At 39.3% G+C, this 26,072-nt stretch overlaps 1 protein-coding gene across 1 annotated transcript in view; it reads right to left on the reverse strand.

Moving 5' to 3' along the window:
• Window positions 1-4,711: 4,711 nt before the first annotated feature.
• The window catches only part of LOC145990003 (putative cytosolic iron-sulfur protein assembly protein Ciao1), a 50,726-nt gene continuing 29,365 nt past the window's right edge, over window positions 4,712-26,072 (reverse strand). The window contains exons 4-7 of the mRNA XM_083125584.1: window positions 19,616-19,784; window positions 13,187-13,322; window positions 9,176-9,314; window positions 4,712-5,153 (exon numbers count right to left, since the gene is read on the reverse strand). Of these exons, the coding sequence (XP_082981710.1) occupies window positions 4,882-5,153; window positions 9,176-9,314; window positions 13,187-13,322; window positions 19,616-19,784 (716 nt within the window). The 3' untranslated portion in view covers window positions 4,712-4,881. The remainder of the gene's footprint in view (window positions 5,154-9,175; window positions 9,315-13,186; window positions 13,323-19,615; window positions 19,785-26,072) is intronic.

Consider the following 26,072-nt stretch of genomic DNA (forward strand, 5'->3'; position numbering starts at 1 on the left):
TAGCGACACCTACAGAGAGAAACGTTAACTACCAAGGGTCTGTAGACTGACACCCGTTGCCAGTTTGCTGTGGTGTGGAAGTTTCCCCAGTATGTACTCGACCTGTACATGGAGTGGTGTGTGTATAATGGGAAAGCAACAGGATTTGATGGCTTTTGAACGGGGCATGATTGTTGGTGCCCGATTGGCAGGTGTGAGAATTTCCCGAACTGCAACACTGACAGGATTTTCGAGGCCAACAGTGCCATGCGTGCACCAGGAATGGATGAATAAGCAAAAAACATCCAGCAGCAAGGCACTCTCACAGCTAAAATGAAGCAGAAAATGAAGGTGGATGAGAGAAGTCAGAGGTGACTCAGTAGGATTGTGCAGGGCAACAAGAGAGCTACAAGTGCGCAAATAACAGCTGATTACAACATTGGCACCCCAACACGCGTGTCTGACCTCACCATTCGTCGCACTTTAACATGGATGGGCTATGCCAGCCAACATCCGACCAGAGTGCCATTGCTAACAGCGATGACCAAAAAACGTGACCTGCACTTTGCCAAGGAGCATCGCAACTGGACTGTTGAGCAGTGGCAGAAGGTTGTCTGGTCCGATGAATCCAGGTTTACATTGTACGAGGGTCACTATTTATATTTATAGCCTTGGCAACACTGATTGAAGTTAGGCGCGATTTGACGTTTGCACAGAATCGTCTGGCATTATTGACCATAACGTACTTCAAATGTTTTGTCAATAGCTTCATTTGTGTTGTTTATGTTGCCTTGGAGATTGCGCGACAACAATAAAATGGAATTAACTCGGGAACATTTTTGTGCGATGATTTTTTACGATTTTCGACGTGGATTATCAAGACAAGAGTACATCGATCAACTTACTTACACATTTGGCGATTAAGCCCCATCCTTTGCCACTGTGAAACGCTGGTATAACGAATTTAATCGTGGCTGCCATTCGCTTACCGACGAGATTCGCGAAAGTCGTCCAAAATCAGTTGTGGTTCAAGAAAACATTGATGCTGTGCAAAACCTAATACTGCAAGATCGTCATGTGACATACTGTGAGATTGAGGCAACCATAGGCATTAGTTCCACCAGCATATATAAAATATTACATCATCATTTAGCTGTAAGAAAGGTATGTTCTCGTTGGATCCCACACAATTTGACAAAAACTCAAAAAGACGCTCGCGTCAATTGGTGCAATCAAATGCTCAATAAATACAATCGTGGTGCTTCAAAAGACGTATATAAGATTGTAACAGGTGACGAATCATGGATATATGCATATGAGCCGGAACGTAAACAGCAGTCGACTGTATGGGTGTTTCAAGATGAACCAATCCAACAAAAGTTGTTCGCGCTCAAAGCACATCGAAACAAATGGTTGCCTGTTTTTTCGGGAAAACTGGTCATGTGGCAACTGTGCCTTTAGAGGAACGTAGAACGGTCAACTCTATGGTACACAACAATTTGTTTGCCAGAGGTCTTCGGTCAAATACGGAAAACAAACAAACACCGTCGGATCATTCTTCATCAAGACAATGCCAGCTGTCACACATCTCGTCTAACAACCGACTTTATGAACAGTCAAAAAATCGAATTGATGGGTCATCCACCGTACAGTCCTGATTTGGCACCCAATGACTTCTCCTTGTTCCCGAATGTCAAGAATAAATTGCGTGGACAACGATTTTCGTCGGCAGAAGACGCCGTTGATGCATTCAAAAACCATATTATGGAGGTGTCTCAAGAAGATTGGAAAAACTGCTTTGACAAATGGTTCGAACGAATGCAAAAGTGTATTGACCATAAAGGAGAATACAGTAGAGCGTCGATTATCCGAACGTCGATCAACCGAACGACCGCTTAACCGACCTGTGTACTCGCTCACTTTCAGATATCTGTAATGAAAAAAGTACGTGACTTAGCTGCTCGTAAGCATGTAGGCTTGCTTAGACAGACCAAAATAAAGGATTTTTTTAAACGTTAATTTTGTGTAGTGTGTGTATTGTTCATGCAAAATGCGTATGTAATATGTACATATTTTTGTTTAATAAACTGTACCACATACTATATATTCCTACTAAAGTTGCCTTTGTACGTTACTTTGTAATACATACTTAAAGAGATGCCTGTTTTTATGAATAAATTTACTGTACAGTACTTCTTTTTGGCAAATAAACATGTACAGTTCGATTATCCGAACAAACCAGTTTTCCGAACACCCATGTCCCCCAATTACTTTGTATAATCGACGCTCTACTGTACTTCGAAAAACAATAAAGCAGTTTTCAATGCCAAATTCCTGTTTTTTTCATTGTTATGCTCAAAATATAAATAGTGACCCTCGTACCATGCTGACGGGAGGCTCCGTGTGGCGAAAACAACATGGACCCATGGTGTAATGTGTCACAAGTGTAGGGCAATGGCGGCAGTGTCATGGTGTGCGGACTGTTTTGCTGGACTGGTTTGGATCCCCTCATCCCTGTAGAAGGACGTCTGAATGCTGGCAGTTATTTGCAACTTGTTGGCGACCACGTACACCCTTTTATGTAGTTGGCATTTCCAGAGGGGAACGGCTAATTCCAACAGGACAATGAGCTCTGTCACAGAGCCAAAATCATCTCAGAGTGGTTTCAGGAGCATGACAGTGACTTCACAGTGCTTCAGTGGCCCCCTTCTTCCCCTGATCTCAATCCGATTGAGCACTTATGCGATGAGGTCCAACGAGCGATTCAGGTACAATCTCCTCCCCCAGCCAATCTGAGTGAATTGCAAGATGCTATTCTCTCTGCATGGTACTGTATCCCTCAGGAACGCTATCAAGGACTTGTGGCATCGTTACCATGACAAATCCAGGCAGTTCTGACATCCAAAGGTGGTGCAACATGGTACTAGGTTGGTGTCTAATTTTTTGGACGTTCAGTGTATAATGATGTACTGACAGATATGAGGTACATTTGATCAGTTGTACATGTACTGATTTAAGCATATGTAACACAAGCAGAAAAGTAAACTGGCCTATGCAATTTGTTTCAAATCATATTTGACATCACTTTAAATTCAGTATATATAATTTCTTATATGCATGTAAAAAGTAACAAAATAAAGAGAAACGCATTATATTGTCATGCTATTAACATATATGAGGGGCAGTCAAATGAAAACCGAAGACCCGCTACAAAGTGACAATGGAGTTTGTTTTATTCAAAAGTAATTGCCACAAGTGTTAAGACATTTATCCTACTGGGAGACGAGACAACAATTCCAGTCTTGTAGAAAGAGGTAGGTTGCTGACGGATCCACAACCTCACCCACTGTTGCACTTTCTCGTCCGAATGAAACCGACGTCCACGAATGTCTTTCTTCAGGTCACCAAAAATGTGGAAGTCACAAGGGGAAAGATCAGGGCTGTACGGAGGATGTTCAAGTGTTTCCCAGCCAAATGTCTGAAGCTTATCCCTCAATCTTTTGTCCCTCCGTCAGTTGATGCGGAACCCACTGCGCGCAAATTTTTCGGAACTGTAGGTGATCTTTGATGGCATGCACACAGCCATGAGTAATGCCAACCTGAACACGAATTTCTTCCTCTGTGATTCGTTGGTCTTCCCGGATCAGACCATCGATCCTCGCAATCACATCAGGCGTAATGGCTCGATGGGCCTGTTCCGGGCACGGATTGTCTTGCAGTGATGTTTGTCCTTCGCGGAATCTCTTCTGCCACTCTTGCACACTTGTCAGGGACATGCAGTGTTCGCCATACACTGCAGACATGCGACGATGAATTTCGCGTGTTCCAGCACCCTCAGCCACCAAGAAACGAACCACACCTCTCTGCTCTTCTTTGCTTGCCTCCATTTCCAATGCTGGACGAACACACTTTTCACTACGCTCACCTCCTGAGCAATGACGAAGCATCTGTGTGGACCTGTGCGTTTTCACTATGCATTTCTCCTACCCTACAGATGGCAGTATCGATACGTAACAACAGTGTTGCCAACTTTTGCGAGGAATGTTTTATGGTGGGTGTTCGGTTTTCATTTGACTGCCACTCATACATAACATATAATATGTACTATTTTCCAGGTGATTTCAAATCAATTTTCCTTGATTTGGTACGGCTTTAACACATTAATATGAAAACAATGGTCTCAGCTATAAGAAACATCACATTTTGATGTCCCTGATTTTAAATAATATTTATAAAATTCCCTGAATTATATGTGACTTTTTTTTTAGCCAGATGGTGACTTTCAAGACTTTTTCAGGTTTTCAATAATTTTCAGATCAGTAGCAACCCTGTCTTTATTCAGGGGAGGTGGGTGAGCAATTTGGATAAATATTGTCGAGCGTCGGCGGTCTGATGGGTAGGGCTTCTGACTGCCATGCAGGAGACCAAGGTGGGTGATCTAAGGTGAGAATTTTTGCAGGGTTGTTCCTGCATAAAGCAGCTCTGGGACTCACCTGGGGGCATCCCTAGTGTGTAAAGGCAGCTGGAGCATGGTGATCACATCATCTCCAAAATGGCCAAGATCGAGAATGTGTGGGGTCCTACTTCCACATCTCCTAAGTGTGCCTTTATAGCATAGTGCTAAATGAACAGGGAACTTTACCATTTTACCTTATTGTGGATATTATTATGTTAATGATAAATGCATAACTTTTGCTACATCTGTATTAGTCTGTTTTGCAATATGTGAAATAAAATGTCAGCAATTAATTCTCACAATTATATGTATAATATAAAGCATTACATTTTTTATACATAAGTTCCATTGGACATGATTTAGTGGCATTTTTATTCATTCTGCACACAAATAGTATATAATCAGACCCCATACCATTTCCATTACACTAACGACATGCTGTTACACTACACCGTCTGAAGTGGGTCTTTATCCTTCTCAGACACAAGAACTTCAACCTTTCCCAAAAGTAAATTCTGGGCCAACTTCTTTTGGAACACTTTGAGAAAGCCACGTTCAGAATTGCTATGATCACACAGTATCACATGGATCCCTTTGTGAACAGCATCCAAGATATCATGATGTGACATCTCACCAGTGAGGAACAGATGTGGCTGGATGCCTTTCAATACTGAAGAACCTGATCCAGCACAAACAGCGATTTTTTGCACTTCAGATTCTAAAAAAAAAAAAAAAAATGTTCATTACACTGCTAAAAAGATATTTGATATTATGTGAGGATGCATATATACAGAGTGTTACTTCAATTGAAACATTGCCTAATTTATCACAACAGGACAAATTTTCGTAAACTAGGGTTTGAAACTGGAATGTGGCGTTTATGTGCCATTTGGTGACTTAACGCATAAAAACTAGGTAGCAAATGTGAATGGTTGCCAAAATTATATTCAATTAGGGAAAAGTCAAATGTCAAACCGATTTTTACAAAAATATAATTAGTAGGGACATTGAATTTTCGCGATGCACGAAATGTGAAAAAAAGATGCAATTTTGAACATTCTGCACGTAACTACACCCCCAATGATGAAATATGAATGAGTTTTATTCGCGAAGTAATGCGAAATGTGTGCTTTTCCATGAAATGAACTCTTTTTGGCGAAATAACCGTGAAATATCATCAAATTAAGTAGAAAACATGCAAAAACCGGCAATCGAGGTTGTGCGCGCAAACTGTCAATTTGTAACGAAACGTTTGTCTAAAGTTTCCTAGCACTTGCAGCTGAAGAACGTTTTATCTTCGATCACATCAGGAAGATGCTGCAAATTGGGATTTCCCATGCACATAATCTCAGTTCGAAAACTTTGCTCCCTGTCAAGCTGCATTCCTTTCTTCCCCCGAATGTCTACTCAACTTCCAGTTTCATTGAACTTACTAGCTGTAGCAGCGATAAGATTAGTCTGTTCCCGCACATCAAAGGAAACAATGGTGTCATTTGTGTTCAGTCATGAATGAATTTTGTTTATCATCATGTGATTTTCAACATGTGTTTGTGTATGTGCAGTAGTGATTATTTTATTTGTTGGACAGCAAGGATATCCTTTAAATACATACAATGAATAAATCACTTGAGATATGCAATTTAGAAATGAAGTGATTTTGTGTTGATGTTTTCTTTTTGGTTGGACAGCTAAGTACTTGTGTATGTGTACAGTATATAAAAATGAAGTAGTTTATTAATTTATAGCTCTTTTGTATGTTGTTTCCTCTCATAATAAAAAAGTGTGTGCCAATTTTTTTTTTTTCCACCACTGGTATATACCGCTGATCTAACATTTTATTTACCGCTCTCCTCAGTTTTTATTTACCATAAATTTGTCTCCCTAATAATTAGTATAATTAAAAGAGTGCCGCAACGTGGCCATCATGCTTTGGACTCCGGGTATGGGATGCACGTAGGTTCAAGTCTCCTGGTGGAAGCGTAACAACTTTTCTCCTGAGATTTTGGCCTGTGTAAGGCACCGCTGGCTACCCACCATCGTGAGGAAATTGGGGAGGTATGAATGAGTAGCGTAACCCGGTCTTGGAAACCTACGACTGCTGCTACAGGGTGACGTCATGCTGATCACACGTCACCCTGTAACTGATTGGATGATCTCCTGCCTTGGAATGTGGGAGTGAGGCCGGCAGTCAGTAGGTAGACCCTGGCTCTTTCGGGCTGTTGCACCACGGGTCATTGTAATCATTAAAAGAAATATGCAGGTGGAGGGAGACGAGGAGATGCCTTCCTCTTAGTTCATGGGATTTCTTCGAAGTATGGAAAGAACAAAACTGAACATGCATATTTGAATAATATATTTCACACTTGAGTAACCTAAAGTGTGCCAAGCAAGAATACTAACAAACTGTCATGAACAGAAAATAGTTCTTATGGAGTTTTGATCCATAATATGAAGCCAATGTTACTTACGAACTTACAACTGCACCTTGCAAAGAAAACTGTATAAATTGAATAAAATTTTGTTGGAAATCGTCCAGTGGTCAGACGTAGAAGGGATGTACGTTACAAATGGCAATAACAAAACGAGGGCTCACAGAACAATTTGGTTTCAGTGGTGTAGGCAATATGTTAGCATTCATAGAAAAAAAAATTAGAAAGAAGAGAACCATTTCTAAAGGTCTTAAAAATATTTAAATACATAAAAAAGCTATAGCCAATTCGGTGACTGAGGGCATTAAGCAGTCAACATTTAATCTTGCAACTGAAGTTCCAGGGTTATAGTTTCAACCTGGGCAAGGGTATTCTTTGCGAGTGCAATGTAAAATAACAAAACACACACACATACATAAGTTGGTAGAACCTTCTCTCTTACAATTCAAAGCTGAAGTGAAATTTTGTTTACAAAAGAAGAATGTTAATGAAAAGAACATGGAGTACAGTCCATCATGGAATATGAGGTACATTATCACGTGGTGGAACTGTTCTTTTATATAGACTTATCATTCAGGGTTCCTACACAAAATCATGCATTTTTTTCCAGGACTTTTCAAGGATTTTTTACAATTGCTCCAGGACAAGTGTAGAAAGTAAGCATGGCAAATACACATTTTTACATATTTTCTTTTATTAAAAAAAAAAAGTTCTAATTTTTAATGCAGGCTCCCAACTCCCCTACACCTGCTCCTTTCCACACCTTTCATTTCTGAGTATAATGAAGGTTATTTAATTTTTACAATACAGAAAAAATACAAAGGTAGAAAAAATAAACACAAGTATAAATAAGTTTATAAAAAATTACCATCTTGTATTACAAATAAACAAGGATATTATCCTTAGAAAACTTGGAATATTTAGGATAGCAAACCCTTTTTTTTAACCATTATTATTATCATCATATTTTCTACCTCTGAGCGATACAAAATAATACAAAAATGCGGGGCATTATACTTCAATCACAAAAATAAAACTTATCACAAAACTATGACTACAGTACACAGCAACGTGACATAAGTAAATAAACTGCTATCATGACACTGGCCTGTTTTAAATGAATACTTATTGTAATTCATACAAATAAAACGGGGCAAAGGAATTTCCAGGACAATCTCCAAAATTCCAGGTACAGCTTGGAAAAATGTGAAATTTCATAACATTTCCATGCCTGGAAGGAATATTTTAAAATTCCAGGTTTTCCAGGATGCATAGGAACCCTGTCATTTCTTAAGGCTCATGATCTGAATTTCCCCCTCGGATATTCAGGATGTGCCACTAACTGACCAGTTCCTAAAATCCATTTCCACCTATGAATGGCATTGATGATCAGGCAAACAGGTTCTGACCTCTGTGGCAGAGTCGTTAGCATAGTGTGCTACAACAGCAGGAGTTCTGTGTTTGAATCACAGTCTTATTCCTATGTTATTTGTGAGTGTCCCCTTTATTAATTTCATCACTCATTCTCATCAATGCAATTAGCCAAAAGTGGCAGAAAAGCAATGCTAAAAAATAAATATAAAATCAGAATAATGCAACTTACATAATTGGTATCTTAAGAGAACTTTCAGACAGAAGTGACAAGCAACATACAACATGAAGGGTGTCAGACTAGGCCCTGAAACATGCTACTAAGAAAACGACCCAGTCTGTGCATTTTATCATTTCCCTCCGGAAAAAGGGGGTTTAATAGGGATGGGACCGATTAATCGGTACTCTATCGGTATCGGCCGATATAGGCATATTGGTGTATCGGTAAAATTACCGATTATTTTACCGATCCGATATATCGATAAATATGTGATAATTTTGTGCAAAATTCTGCCATTGTGTTGTAATTTTAATGGATAATCTCCATACCCTACTTTCTAAAAAAGTAAATGTCTAAATATTAAACTTCTTTTGCACTGCAGTCACCTCGAAACACACCTTTATTAAGGAGGTCAATGAAACTTTCAGGTTCTTCAAGGACAATTTCTAATTTTATATCGGATCGGTAGAATATCGGTTATCGGTATCAGTAAATTTTATATCGGTACTTTATCGGTATCGGCCAAAATTTCATATCGGCACATCCCTAGGGTTTAATTTATTTATCTACATTCATTTCCAAGTGACGAGTGCAAATATTGGCTTGTTACTTCATCATTTGTCACTTTGGTTTGAGAGCTTCCTAAGAAAAAGACAATTTCAGCACTATTCAAAATGGCATGAGACAAGCAATATAGTACAAAAGAAGAAATAACCATACCCATTGTTTTCCCTCTGGCAACAGCTAGCTTCACATGAGGAACGCCAATGTACTCTTTCACTACTTGCACTGCTTTCTGAAGTGTGAGGGGATTCTTGAGTTCACACACTCTTCCAAGTCCATAATGTGGTGAAGGAACCTTAAAAAAATAAAAGCTTAAATCGTTATAACACACTATGCTTTTACTTTACTGTTAATCTCGAGTATTTATATGCTGGGTGGTTAGAATTAAAGTTGAGATTAGGGCTGAGCCGATAACACTTGGAATCAATGCCGATACCCTTATTAATTCTCACCAATACTCATACCGATACTTCAAAATATCAGTAATTAACTTTTGTTCAAAATATTGATCAATATTATTGTGTAAATATTCTCCTCCAATTATATGCATCAATTTACCAAGAAATTTGTTTCAGAATATACAAGAATTACATCAGAATATTAAAATAGATGTTATGTAATCAAAAAATACAGTTTCTCGTGCAAAATAAAAATAAAGTTTGAATTTTGCATAATTTCAAGGATAATTAGGCTCTGCGAAAGTTTGGTGTGGCATTTTTATGGATCTGTGAAAGACCAAAATGCTGGAAAAGTATTGGCTGGTATCGGTATTGGCTCAGAACTAGTTCACGTAGTTAGAGCTCTCTGGGGCTTGTTCTAAGGAACAGCTTGTGGTAAAATTTGGTATAGAGGCCATGCAGATTATGGAGAAGCAAATGCTAATGGAAAAAAAATTGTTCAAATTTTTGCCACTAAGTGGAAATATATTTCAAATATATAATTTTTTATCCAGCCATGCACCCTGACCATGCGTCTAAGGCACAAGCTTCAGACTCTGGCTACAGGATGCTTGCAGGTTTGAGTCTCCTGGGGGAAGTGTAAAAATTTATCTCCGGAGATTTCGGCCTGTGTATGGGACCAATGGCTATGCAGTATCGTGGGGAAATTGTGGAAGCTATGAATGACTAGCGTAACCCAGTCATAGAAAACCTATAATAACGACTGGGGGTTCGCCATGCTGAAGTAACTGGTTGGATGATAGGTGGGAGTGAGACGGGCAGTCTTATTAATATTAATTTTTTATCCTTTTGTCGGGCTTTTTAAATCACCCCAGTCCCAATGGAGGCTTAGGGTTGTAGCTCCCCACCCTGCTCCCTCCAGGCCTGCGTTATTCTCGCACAAGAGTTGGTTGTAAGAATGGCGCATGGCCCACATGCTTTACTAAAGGCGACCTTAATAATAATTATATACGTACATACATGTACACAAGCAGTGCACTGAAAAAATATTGTGTTCATTGTCAAAAAATGCAACATTAAATATTACGTTCCTGCATTTTCCCCTTCATGATGAGAGAAACACTTGCTGCTGAATGATCTTGTGTTGTGGTGTATTTCCACATTAGCAAAGCAGATAAAGCTAGTTTGTGGTTAAATGATGCAGAGTAAAATCTCACAATCACAATCAGTAAATACAAAAAAAATGTACCTAAGTGACAGTAAATATTCAAGTGGTGCTATTGAGATAAAATCACTTATTACGTTCCAACACTTTTTGCTGGTTTCCCACTCTCCACCCCTCTGCCAAGAAAATTAATTTAAGAAGTTGGTGATTACCTACAATGTTGGAAAATGTGAAGAAATAATTTATGTTTAAAGAATTCACTGTTGATTAGGGGAAAGCGAAAAAATTAAATTTTGAGATCTGATTGGCCTATTTCTTCAACAGTTATGATGAGACAATCCCTATATGAAGTAGTCATATCAAGAAGATAAAGATCACAGCGAACTTGAGAACTAAAGTTTTGAAGGCATCAGCACTTGGGCTATTTTGCACCCGTCACATGATACGAGGTGCTGTCCCTTACCACAACCAAAATAACATAACTGTAATGTTGTATAACTAAAATATTAAAACATTCTGACTCTGATTAAAAGCTGAGGCTGTAAAGAGGCACTAAGCACACGAAAAGGACAAAACACAGGACAACACACACACACACACAGCCCTACGAAGATGATACTGGCTGTAGGTCCAGATGCCAGTCTCGTTAGTCTGCAAAATGCAGTCCAGAGTACTCTGTGGAAGGTCACCCCTTGAGAACTAAAGTGGACAGTCATTTGTTCACGCCTCTCGCATTCACCGCAGATGAAAATTTTCCTATTTGCTTGTTCTTTATAACTTTCTTCCGTTGTTTCATTGCCTAAAAGTAGAGATTTCCCTTTCATGACAATACAAACACTTCATATTAAATAAAGGTGATAAAAATGCCACAAATTTTAGCAATACAGAGGCAGGATTATACGGCAAGTAGCAGTTGCATCAGCACACACCCTTCGCTCACTTAGGGTTGACAATCCAAAGAACAGTGACAGAAACTTTCCCCTACATTATATATTATATATACAAGTTTAGCATTACAACTGATTGTTTTCGGATATCCAAAGCATGAAGAAAATTCATCTAAATAACCAATCATGGTGTCAAATTGCATATTCTTCACTCTCCATACAGATATCCAATGAGAATAAGCATCAACCAGCAACAGGAAATTCATGTCTGAGAAATGGAAGAAATCAAGAAGAACACGCTCAAAAGGCTGCGATGCAACAGGCCACGTTTCAATGTGGTACCCGGTACGTTGGGCTTGTTATTGTATCGCAAACATGTGTCACACAAAGACGTAACCCTCTCAATATCTTCGTTCATCGTGTTCCAGAAGAACGACGAACGAGCTATTTCCTTCATTTTGCATGTTCCCTGGTGAAATTTGTGCAACAGAGATAGGGCACTTTGGATACAAGATTCAGGTACGACCAGTCTGTCGCCCACGAAAATACATCCCTTCTGTATGTGGACATCATATCGCCTGTCGAATATTTTTCTGAGAGGATGCCCTTTTGTTCTCCTATTATTAATTTATGATAATCTGGTTTGAAAGGAGAAGAAAATGCAGTGAATGTTATATCCTAGGCTATCAGAGATCTTTAATCAGGCATTGAAGTTAATTAAAATGTTAAATGTTTAACTAATCATCCTTTGCAGAGGAACTAAAAAATTTATATCAATTTATCTTTGATCCTTGATATCACTATTCATGGTTCAGGTTTGATCCCTGTCTGAGTAAAAATCAAATAATATATTTCTTTGTATGTTTGTACGAGGGACAGTGCAATGTTTTTTTTTGTTTTTCACCTAGTAGATTTCTGCATGTAAAGTTGCACAAGTCGGCTGCATTTTAGCATAGACCCATTGCTGATCCACATATATTTTCAAGTCTGAGTTAGTGCTTGTATTCCTCAAGAAGAAGAATATTTGGAATCTATGTGCAGTCACTTATGAGGTCTTTCCACCCATCTGCATGTGGACTGAGTTCATTGTCGAACTTCCTCCTCTATTTGTAAACTTGCTGGCATGGTAAGCATGTATAGAGACATTGAATTTTCATTTACTGTAGAATGTCTATAAGTATTAGGCTTCCAGAGGGCAAGAAACCACTGCTCTTCGCTGGTGCATATGTACGCAGGAGGCGCCATCTTTAAAATAACAAAAATGGTGTTGTGAAGCTTACTTGATCAGTGTTGCAACCTTGAGGTCATTTTGTGTATAACAGTCGATACCTCATATAAATTTGAGCAATTTACAGTCTGTCCTGTAATTTTTGTCGGACTCGTAAGGTTTTCATTGACTCTCCCGTATTAAGTTTATTTTGTTCTTCTGCCACTTTTCGTTAATCATGAAAGCACAATCACAAACATGAATGGAAAGAGAGACACCTTTCACCTCCCACACCTCCTAAAATAACAATAATTAAGAGGATACTTCAGCAAAAGTAAATATCGAAATATAACTTTTAAATCGATTTGAATAAAAAATAATACTGGTTGTGAATCATAGTTAAAGACTGCAACAGCCTTCCTACATCAAAATTACACATAATGCATGCTTTCTCCCCCAGATATTTCCCATTTGCAACAACCCTTGATCATAGTTACAGTGTATACTCACATCTTCATATCTGGAAACTTTAAAACGTTCAGTCTCCACAGAAAATGGACTCTCGAAGAATATCTGGGCTACTGTTGGCAATGCTGTCTTGGCGCAAGTTATAGAAACAACAGTTTCTCCTGTAAACATTTCCTGTCTAAAATGAAATACAGATTTTTAGAACAATGATTACTTAACAATTTAATAGCAACAAATTAGTAACTGCAGCAAGTGGGAAATTAATGTAGGGTGCTGCATATTGTACTAGCAATGTCAGTTGGAAATTCTGTTTGAATGCAAATTAGTATGTGCAGCAATCTCCCAGGCTTTCAATCAGTCTGCCAGTAATATTGGCTGGTTCATGCATGGATTGCTGCTGCGATGGCATTTATCCAAACATTTTTCACTCATGAGACATGGTAGACAGTGCGATCTAGCTCTGTATTCTCAGGCATCCTGGTGCTCTATTTCTGCACATTGCTATTGGGTCTCCATTGTTTGACTCAACTCATTATGCTATGCTGCTCTGACACAGGTTGATTATAATCCTAATTGGATTTGAATTTCTTTGAATTTGATTTTAAAATTTTGGGTGCGTCAGCACTTAGGCTATTTTGCACCCATCACATTATACAGGGTCCAGCCCCTTACCGTTACAAATACGAATTCTAACGTTGCATAACTAAAATCTTAAAATATTCTGACTTCCGTTAAAAGCTGAGGCTGTAAACGGGCACTCAGCACACATATGGACAAAAAACAGGACAACACAGAAGTATATTGGCCATACGGCCAGTCGCCAGAGCCTCGCTTGTCTGCAAAATGCAGTCCAGGGTGTACTATGTGGAAGTGAGGTTGGCAGTTGGGTGTTCTATGTGGAAGATCACCCCTTACACCTTGATAATACTCATTGGACCATAGCAGTGCCTACTGGGTCTTCTGAAAATAACCCGTTCAAATGATCACCTCAATTGATGAAAAAGACAGACTGATTGTGAGCCTTGCATCTGCCTAAGTATAATCAAGGAAGGTTAATGAGCATGCATGCCTGCATTCAGACAAAGTTACCAAATTACATCGGAAGATGCAAAATTCACCACCCTGTAATATATTTCCAGTAGCTAGAATTTTGATTGATTGAATTAGCACATATTTTTGGTAAATAAAAAAGCAAAATTTCGGTACAAAAACAGTAAATTTCAGGTTCAAAAGCGGTAAATAAAATGAAATTTTGCTGTTATTGCGGTGAATAACAGCAGCATATAAAATGACATTTTGGTTTTAAAAATGTGAATATAATCCCAAATTTGATTTAAGAACCGCACTATTACACAAAATAAACATATCTTTTCTAGTAGCACATTTAATCATTACCAGAATATTAAGTTTATTCCTGTATAAAGGGGTCCATTTTTGCTTCTCAAATATATACAGCATAATTCATAAATTTCTCGTGAATTGCATAACTCACTGGATACTTCAGACTTCAGAAAGTGTCGCGTTGGTATATAAACGGTAAATTTGGTGTTTAAGTCTATTTCGCATTTTGAAGTTCATTTCGCATCATTTTGTGACTAAACAGGGTAGGAAAATACACCTCACACCTTTCAGAAACATGAAAAATTAACATTACATGTTATTTCACATTTCGTGTTTTCGTCAAAAACGAAATATTCATGCCTCTAGTTATTGCACATCCCTTTTTTGCCACTTTCGGCTAATAATGATGATAGGATGGGTGATGGTATGTTGAAATGGATGAAGGGACACTTACAAAGTACACTCAGATTCAGGCTGGGATTTGAAACCTGACTCCACAGCATGCCGTGCTAATTACTTTGCCATGGAGATCAGCAGTTAGAAATATTTGAACACACTATATTTCTTGGATGTTTGAAATTTTCAGAGGGTGCTTTTTTCCACTATGTGAAGTGTTATGTGAGGGCTACCCAGAACTCACGTTTTGGAATAAAAAGAAGACAAGTGAAAGTAGACATTTTTTATTATATACATTTGAAGCAACACTCTTACACTACTTTTCGACATAGTCGCTGTACAAGTTTAGGCACTTATCACAGCGATGAACAAGTTTACAAAATCCATTGTCATAAAAAGTTGGCACCTGTGACTTCAACCATTTCTGCACACCAGCCTGAAGGTCCGCGTCATCATCAAAGCGCTGTGTTGCTAGCCAGGTCTTCATGTGGGGAAACAAGTGGTAGTCACTTGGTGCAAGATCCGGGCTATATGGCCGGTGGTCAAAAACCTCCCAATCAAAGGCCTGTAAAAATTCCTGCAGGCGGGCGTTGTCATGAAACAGCAGAACTTTTGCACTCAGTTTTCCTTAGCGTTTGTTTTGAATTGCTCTTCGCAACTTTTGTAATGTTTCACAATATTTGTCAGCGGTAATTATTGCACCACTTTCCAAAAAGTCGACTAGCAGTATATCTTCCCTATCCCAAAACACAGTGGCCATAAATTTTCTTGCAGACATGGTTTGCAAGCATTTTCTTGGTTTCTTTGGTGAACTGGTATGTCCCCATTCCATGGACTGTTTTTTTGTTTCACATTTAACGTGCTTAACCCAAGTCTTGTCCCCTGTAACAATATGATCAATACAATAAAGGAATCGCATCTTTGCTATAGGCCTTAAGGAATTTCAAGGTGGTTACCATCCGCTGAGTTTTGTGTTCCTCTGTCAAAATTTTCAGAACCCATCTTGCACAAAACATATGGTAGCCTAACTTTTGGGCCACAACTTCATGCAATAAGCTCCGTAAAATTTGCGGAAACTCAAACGAGAGCTCTGTTATCATAAAACGGCAATTTTCACGAACCTTGTCATTGATTTTTGCGACCAGTTCATATGTCACAATGCTCGGTCACCCACATCAGTCTTCATCATGAACGTTTGTGCGGCCATCTTTAAACATGAGTCACCAACGCCTCACTCCACTTTCACTCATCACATCCTTGCCGTAAACTTCACACAGTTGTCGATGAATGTCAATCAGTTTAGTGTCTTTCGCCAACAAAAGTCGTATGACCGACCTCACTTCACAAGTGGCGGGATTTTCAATCGAAGCACTCATGTTAACAATGTATGTATTATGAACAGAGCAGAAGCAACACGAACTTCACGTGTCCACAGCTGGATGCGCACTGAACGAGCGGAAGTACCTGCACAAAATGGCGGCACTCGGCCCGCCCCTAGCGGCACCCTGCCAAAACGTGAGTGACTTTCTGGATAGCCCTCGTATATTGGCAAGAAATGAAATATAGTGTTACATGTTTATATTATTCTTTAAGGAAAGAATGTAAGTAAATGCATGTTTAGGTACATTGACTTGATTATTGAGCTTATTTTGACTTTTACATTACCACTACGTTAATAGGGTGTCTACCAGTTTGGAAATAGAGGAAAAGTCATGGAAATGTCAGGGAAATTTACTGTTTCTGGGGAAAAAAACAATGTTTTTTGCAGTAGTGCACTAAAAGTAGGTTTTTGAACAAGCAAAAATAGGAAAATCTGCTGTGGACAAACTATACTTCAATTTGATATACTGAGTAGTATTACCAGTAGATACAGTAGAAATTGTGTACTAAATACTCTAGGAAAAAATGTTTTGAACCATTTTTATGTAGAAATCTACTACAGTAAGTGACTTGAAATTTCTCACTTTGTTTGTAATTTTTGGGTTCTGTTTGGTAGACATTAGGATTAATACAGATACTATTATTAAATTTTACTACAATTATGTATTATTTATGCTATAATTATGATTTTTTATTAAAAAAAATATTTGGTAACCGCAAGTCAATATGTGCCAAGTACTATTACATAAAAGTTCAGCCCTCATACTCAGTCAATTTCTATTCAGTTTAACTTATTTTTATTCCAAGTATGGTGTTAGCTAAAATATAGTGACCTTCTTATGCACATGTTAAAATATACAAAATGCACTAATGACTTTAGTCTGGAATTTTCTTTTCTTGATCTGGAAAACCTGGAAAGTCAGGGAATTTTGTTTTCATCATAGTTAACTCAGGTTAACTATTACAATCAGAATGAATAAGATTTCAATATCAATAACGTTTATTCAAAATAGACACCTTGTGAGTCAATACATGCACTGAAGCGGTTGTAGAACTTTGTGAAGCAGTCTTGGTACTCCTGTTTCGGAATTGCCTCCAAAATCGCGGTCAAAGCCTTTTAGATGTCTGGAATGGAGTCGAAACGCCTTCCTTTCAACGCCAATTTCAGTTTTGGAAATAGCCAGAAGTTGCATGGAGCTAAATCTGGAGAATATGGGGGGTGATCAAGCTCCACTATCCCTTTTTTGACCCAAAACTGGAGTGCCAACTTGCTCTTGTGAACAGGTGCATTGTCATGCAACAGAGACCATGAGCCTTGTTCCCGATATACAGGCCTAACTGAACGAATCCTGGCCAATAGACGATGCAAAACACCCATGTAATACTCAGCGTGACCCTCTGAAGTGAATTCCTTGTGGATGATGCCTTTGGAATCTAAGAAAACAGTGAGCAGAGTTTTGATTCGGCCCTTCTGCATGCGCACTTTCTTCGTTTTTGAAGAGTCTCGACCCTTCCATTCCGAGCTCTGACACTTTGTGAGTGGTTCGTGCTGAAATTACCACGTTTCATCACCTGTTACAATGCTTGAGATGAATCCTGGACCCACATCATCTGCTTGTTTCATGTCTTTGCAGTGTTCCATTCTGCAATGTTTCTGTTCGTCACCGAGTGTGTGTGGCACAAACCGCACACAGACTTTCCGTTTGCCAAAATTTTCTGTTAGAATGACATGGACTGTGGACTTCGGAATTCCAGTGAGATCATCGGTGAGACTTGCAGATGCACAATGATCCTTGCATGAATTTCAGCCACTTTTTGGACGTTTTCGTCAGTTTGTACAGTCACTGATGGTCCTGGTCGCAGATCTCCCGACCATCACGAAATCTTGCATAACACTTAAACACGTTCTTACGGCTCAATGCCTCACTACTGTACACAGTTTGAATCATTTGAAACGTCTCTGTTGCACTTTTACCAAATTTGAAACAGAATTTAATGTTGGCACATTGCTCCATTTCCGACCGACATTCAGCAGGTACTGTCGGTCACAAGATCCATACATGTCGACCGTCAATGGCAACTTTGCCGGAAGAAAGTCGAAATATGTCTCTACGTAGTACATAATACACTTTTTCATAGATAGCACTGGTGGTTCCGTGGCAAAAAAATCAGTCACCTTTCCCACTGGACGGACTGTGTACCAAGGTGGATTGATATAAATCAAGTGTTTTTTTGTGAAAAAATCACTGATTTAAATAAATAATTTATAGAATAATGTACATAAGGATTTTGTAGATATCAGAATCACTTTTGGTGAAAGTACATTAATCTCATAATCATTTAATGGTGTTTATTAGGCTCTAAGAAAATAAAATAAAATACATGTACTGATGGTGTGGAGCTCATATGAAAGGAAATGTAAGCACATATTTCTTTTGATTTAAAATTCAATATTTTCTGATGGGCAAAAATAGCAAACATTTTGTGTAGAAAAATATACATATCATATACTAATCATGTTAATCCATAAATCGTGTCATTATCAATAAACTGTAAATAAACATGGCAGCTGATATTTTTCACACTACCATTAAAAAATCTCCAAAATTCATGTACAAAAAAATTTAAGTAATATTTAAGTTAATATTTTAAGTTGTAATTTTACAGTACATCCAGAATGTTTTATTTTCACTGGAAGAAAGTTGCTCAAATTATTATAGTTTCATGTTAAGGGGAATAAACAACGCGGTTGATAATATAAGACGTAAGCGAGTTACTAAAGATATATCTTATGTTCATTCGTCAAACCAACAGTTTGCATTCATTCCTTTCATATTCCAGTAGCTCCTTCACAAACGAAGGTTCCGAAATCATGTTGAGGGGAATATCGAGTTCCCAAGTGTATGGTGGCAGAGGCCACCGAAATTAATAGAACATTTACAAGTAAGTGTCGTGCATATATATTTAGTAACTCGCTTACGTCTTATATTATAGTTTCATTAACACACTCAAAAAACATTTCCATAGTAGGTACAGGATAAGAAACAGAAAAATGTATATTTACATATAATGTCTTATTTGCATAATCAAACTGTTCAAACCTTTTACAGGGTGGTTTACTACAAAAAAAAACGTTCTATAAAAAACATATATCTATATGTATGGTGCCAAAAACCACACAAGCAATTTTAAGTGTGTTTCTTTAAAAAATATATAAAAAATCGATATTTTTATCCAGCCTGGTAGATACTATCGTAAACATTATTTTACAGTCCCCCTTAGTGCAAATATGGGAACTGTCGACACACACATACACATGGTTTCTCAATATGAATGATGAAATGTAACACTCACATGTTTCTAATGTGGGGTTTACTCCCATAACCCATGCATTGGAAATTTTTCTTCAAGTTCTTAATAAATGCTCTACCATCATCACTTTCAGGTACTGAAATTGTGACAAGATGGGATTCTACCTGAGTACCCAAAGAACTCTGGGTAATTGGTCTCACGGCTTCTGTGTCTGAAAAAATAAAGAAAGTTGGTTCGACAGTTTAAAAAGTGCTTCCACCATTCCCTACACTACAGAAGATGAAAGGAACAAACTAGAAAACTATATCTAAGTATATCAGTTTGACAGGTACACAACTTATTCATTGTTCCATGTCAGCTTCTGACAACTTTCTCAGGTACGACTGGTTGGTTCTGGGCAAGGTGGTTGTTTGTTCTCCTGATAGTAAGTTTGGTGGTGCTAGCTGATGCAAACTTTCTTCCTTCGGTTCTTTGGTGCAGGTGTGTTAGTTCCCTTTTGACCGTGCATGAAAGCTTTGCCAGTGCATGAAAGCTTTGACACTGCACTAGTGTGTTCCTGATTATGTCGTCTGCTTTGCTCAGGACGATACATGGAAGTTCCAAATTGCTACATGAGTACGACTAATTTTTTGCAGGTGAAGTATTGAGATTCTGAAGATTTTCTATGGAAGGGACATTGCAGGGTTCTTCAGATAAATCGTTAAATATGCACTGAAGCAAACCTTTTACTTGAACTTCAACGAAGCATCCTAGTATTCACTTTACGAAATAGCAATTAGGATTTTGATAACTTGAAAGAAACTCGGACATCACTATTCAAAATGTCCATATATTTTTTCACTTATTGATCTACTGTGTTTTGTTTCTTTATCGTTGCTATGGTCAAAAATGTATATAGAAATGTATACATCGTAATTTTACATTATCAAGAATGTGATAATAGTTAATTATACATCATATTAATGCAACAACGTTTTCCAAAATATAACAAAATAGAAATTGATAAAATAGATATATCATCATGTGTATTAAATACAGAATTAAACAAAACATAATAAATAAAATAAATGAACATCTTTGGATCAGTCACAGCACCAAAGCACTTAACAAACTTTACCCCTCCCACCATAATTCTTGAATTTGCACAAATTTAAGCATGAATTTAAAACAAAATTTAAGTGCAGTTTATTCATTACATAAGCCAAAAGATAATAATAAAGACCATTTTGGATAATGTGTTCCTTTTCTTTAGTCCATTCAACTTTCTTAACATGTTCATCCACTCTGGTGTACCACATATTAGAAAGTTATCCAATATTGGAACTGCGTAGAAATATGTACAATTACTTTCACTCATTGGAAGATATATGAGGGGCATACTATAATGATTTATACTTTATTTTTGTTAAGGTCCCATGGTCCACCGTTCGAGAAGTGAGGACTGGCATATGAAGCTACGAGTCTAGTCTACAGATTGCAGGCAGCAGCCCAAAAAGGACTCCCGGTGTTCACACAGCAGTACGTTCCGTTCATCATTGTCAGCAGACTATTGGACAACATGGAAAACGATCATAATGGTCAGCGTTGGACAAGTTGGCTTCTATGGAGAGAAGGTGTGACCACAGCAGAGATTTACAGGTGATTGGCAGCAGTGTGTGGTGAACATGCACCTTCACAGAAAACCGTTTACAATTGGATGGAAGGCTGGAAAACAGGATGCACGTCAACAGAAAAAGAGACAAGTTCTGTAAGGAAAGTGACTGTGACAACACCAAGAAACATTACACTGGTTGACCAAGTCATTCTTGAGAACAGGTGCATCACATTTTCTGAAATAGAGGTAACCACGGGCCTGTCCAGAAACACCCTGCAGCTAATCGTGCACGGTCACCTTAATATGGGGGAAGTGTTCGCCAGATCGGTTCAGAAAAAACGACCAGGAAAATGGGCAAAAGGAGTGCTCCTGCAACACGACAACGCACGCTCTCACACCAGTCGGGAAGCAACCACAGCCATTGCTGAAATGGGGTTCGAGGTCCTGCCACACACCGCGTACTCTTGTCTGTAAATCTCTGCTGTGGTCACACCCTCTCTCCATAGAAACCAACTTGTCCAACGCTGGCCATTATAGTCGCTTTCCATGTTGTCCAATAGTCCGCTGATAATGATGTACAGAACATGTTGCTGTGTGAACACCGGGAATCCTTTTGAGCACTGCTGCCTGCAATCTGTATACTAGACTCGTAGCTTCAAATGCCAGTCCTCCCTTCTCGAATGGTGGACCATGCGACCTGAACTAAAATAAAGTGTAAATCATTACAGTATGCCCCACGTACATACACTTTTGAAACCATAAAATGCATTCAATTTTACAATTGCAAGTGCTTATGAAAATGATATTGTAACAGGAAAAGAAAAGTGATGAAGACAAAATTATCAATCGCTAAACGCATGGACATGAAATTAGGTGGGTGGCAGAAGTTTGGCCTGCTACCACATTGGAGCACAACCTTGTGTGTTCCGAGGTTTAAGAGAATGAAAGATGTCGTTGCAGAAATGAGTTGGTCTTTGAAATCCATATGATACAAACTGACAGTAAAGGTAAAAAAAAGGTAAAGTGCTCCCCTGTGCATAGCACCACGCCATGAAGGCGTATAGGGGGTGTGGGGGTAACGCCCCACACTTTCTTGATCCCGGTCGTGAGTGGGGTGATGTGATCAGCATCACGCCCCTGACTGCCTTTACCCCCCAGGGTTTCCCCCAGGTACCCATGTTATTCGACGCTGGGTGGGCGCCGGGGCCGCTTCCATCGTTAGAAAAGTTCCCGGATTTGAACCGGCCGGGGATCGAACCCGGGACCTTGAGCATGGTAGTCAGACACGTTACCGACTGAGCCACCACTGACAGTATTTGCTCAAAAGGTCAGGGATGACTTAAAAGTGCACTGAAGAGATGTCGGTCTGACACTCGAAATAGGCAATGCGGCCTGGCCCGGTTCACGCAACACAGTGCACAGGAACCAGCAACTATTGTCCGGTTCTCACTTTGCTTTTCCCGTATGTGGCACCAGCACAATTCTGCCCAGCTGCCTATTTTCATGGCCGTGTGTTTTAATCTTCTCCCTTGAGGATTAATATTTACAACCAGAGGAGGTAATCCCCCCACTTCCCCCCACAAATATCATCCTGCTGCTATGCTCACTATCCGTATTTGTATTATTGTAATTTTAGTGTTGCTTTTCTGCCACTTTCTGGCTAATTGTGATGATGAAGATGAGAATGATGAAGGGACAATAAGGAAGTACACCCATGCTCAGGTTGGGACTCAAAACCAGAAATTTTGGTGGAAAGATCAAAAGTCGACCACTTAACATGCTCAAACACAAAGTTACAAATTATTATAAACTTAATGTACTGTATAAATGTAATTGGGCAAGAATATGGATGAATTTAAATCTATTGCCAAATATGTTTAAGAGATAATGAAGGGAGTTCTAGACTCCATAACCTTTCCTACAGTGCACCTCAGACCAGGCCCGTACCCAGGATTTTTTTGAGGGGGGGAAAGCCCGAAACCATGGTTATATATATATATATATATATATATATATATATATATATATATATATATATATAAATCAAAGAAGGTAAAAGGAAACACTCACCGGACAGTAGAAAAATTCAAAATTTTCGCTAATTTCATAGCATCATCGGTGTGAGGAGAAATAGACGGAACCGGAAGTTGGGGCCCTGCAGAGTTGCCAGGTCCCCATCGAAGAAGAAGCGGTGCGTAGAACGAAAAAAACACTGTTTCGTCACCAGGCTCGTCGTAAACTGTGAGTGTGTAGGATGACTTGGGAGGGGGGGCAGGAGGGGGGGTGAGGGTTGGGCATTAAGGCTCGTCGTGAACTGTGTGTGTAGGATGAGTTGGGAGGGGGGTGGGAGGGTGGGTGAGGGTTGGGCATTACTGGGTGGCCTTGTTCAGGCCAGGTGGAGTGGTTGCACTCATGGCCGATATATAGGCCCTCTCCCATCTTTTGCGAACAGAGGTGTTGGCTGGTTGGGGTAGGAGATGGATGATCGCTACCCGGAAGCAGTCGTTGAAACTGATGTTGTGGTGGTTGGTGTGGACAGCGACAGTGAAGTCCAGGTTGTGGGTGGAGGAGCGGTGGTTATTGATGGCCGTGTGCACCTGGAGGGTGTGAGAAGTGATGAGGATGGGGCAGGTCTTGCACCTGGGGCGGTTGCATTTATGGGCAGGTGGGTGTTGGATGTGTGGTGAAGGAGTGTTGTGGACCAGGATGTTTTGGAGGTTGGGGGGGCATTTGAAAACTACTCTGGGTTTGTCGGGAAATATGTTTTTGGTTTCGGGATCACTGTGGAGAATTGGGAGAAGAGAGTGCAGTGTGTGCCTGATTTTGTTGAGGTGGGGATGGTATTGGTTGATGAGTGCAGGTTTCTTGGTGGTGGTGGTATGTGAGGCAGCTCGCGATATTTGCTTGGTGACCAGGATGGAGGGATATCCACGGTTAACCAGGGCCTGGTGTAGGCGGAGGTTACAACTTCCGGTTCCGTCTATTTCTCCTCACACCGATGATGCTATGAAATTAGCGACAATTTTGAATTTTTCTACTGTCCGGTGAGTGTTTCCTTTTACCTTCTTTGATTTTTACTTAGCCCTTTTGGCCCTCCTTGCTTTTATCCATTATATATATATATATATGTATATGTATATGTATATATATATATATATATATATATATATATATATATATATATATATATATATATATATATATATACACGAGGTGTGGCTAGAAAAAAACCGGACTGTTGCTACAAAATCTTTTATTGGTAATTTTGTACAATACGAACATTATCTCCTTCAAAGTACTCCCCTGAACTATCGATACACCGCTCCATACGAATCTTCCATTTCTGGAAGCAGTACTGGAAATCATTTTCTGAAACCATGTTCATGACTTCCGTCGCTTTTGTTTTCACAGGTTCTACGATCGTAAATCTTTTTTTTTTTCTGTGCTGATATGACATTTGGGAATAAAGAAAAAAGTTGCACGGAGTGATACCCGGCGAATAGGGTGGATGATCTAACACTGGGATCCCATGCTTGGCCAAAAAAGCCTTGACTGACAATGCCGTATTGACAGGACCATTGTCCTGATGAAGAATCCATGACTTGCTTTTCCACAAATCAGGTCGACGTCTTCTTACTCGCTCACGAAGGGTCGTCAGCAGCTTAATGTAATAATGTTGGTTGTTTTGCAATAGCTCGAATACTCAAGCAACGATCCTCTCGAATCAATTCACCGACCTTTGCAATATTTGATTCCATTTTCGACGTGCAAGGCTGTCCAGGACGCGAGTCGTCCGCAATCACTTCTCGTCCCTCTTTAAACCTTTGAAACCACTCAAACACTTGCATGCGTGATAAACACTCATCTTCAACAAACCATAAGTTTCTGTGGAGGTTTTTCCGAGTTTCATAAGAAACTTTACATTGATACGCTGTTCCACTTTCACACTTAACATTTTTCCGACGGAGCACAGATGTACAGTTCACTTCGTCGACAAGCTACAGCGGAACTGATCACCGGGCACCCTGAGAAATTACACAGTCGATAGGCAGGATATCACGTTATACACTCATGCACCGCTTGACCTTGACACGCTTGCCATTTGTCAACAGCAACACCAATCTGGTTTTTTGCTAGCCATACCTCGTATATACACACTACCGACAAAAGGTTTAAGACCACCAGGAAAAAGTGCCAAAAATCAGTAGAATTGAATGTATTTCGTAATTAATGTACAAGAAACAGATGTAAGAATCTGCTTGGCAATGTACTAACATAGGTACATCCACTATACATACTATTGTCACTTCATATTTTGCTTTCGTCAATATGTACGTCATGGGCCTTAATGACAGCAGCGCAAACACGTGGCATGCGCTCCAATAGTTTGTCCAGATAGGATGGTTGAATGTTACGCCAGGCATCGTTGATGAATTCCCATAGCTGTTGAGTGTTGCTGGGTAACTTCTTCCTGATGTCCCTATCGATTTGGTCCCATAGCAGTTGAATTGGTGAAAGATCAGCAGACTGTGGTGGTCACGTCATGAGAACTAATGCCCCTTCTTTTGCCTTACGTTCCAAATACCGCGTGCACAATTTGGATGTATGTTTGGGATCATAATCTTGTTGAAAAATAAACCCATTACCAACAAGACCAGAGGGGATGGCTTGTTGCACCAATATCTGATGATACCTTTCTTTTACCAATGTTCCCTGAATTTTATGAAGGTCCCCCATCTGGTTTCCGGCAAAACATACCCACACAATTACACTTCCACCCCCATGTTTCACTGTGGGAACAAGACACTCTTCTTTCATTCTCTCGCCGACCTTTTGACGCACAAAGGTTCGCCTATTGCTGACAAATAATTCATCTTTGGATTCGTCGGTCCAGAGTACCTGTTT

Source organism: Lepisma saccharinum, chromosome 7 (assembly GCF_977018435.1).
Source record: "Lepisma saccharinum chromosome 7, izLepSacc3.1, whole genome shotgun sequence".
In the NCBI taxonomy this organism is placed as follows: domain Eukaryota; kingdom Metazoa; phylum Arthropoda; class Insecta; order Zygentoma; family Lepismatidae; genus Lepisma; species Lepisma saccharinum.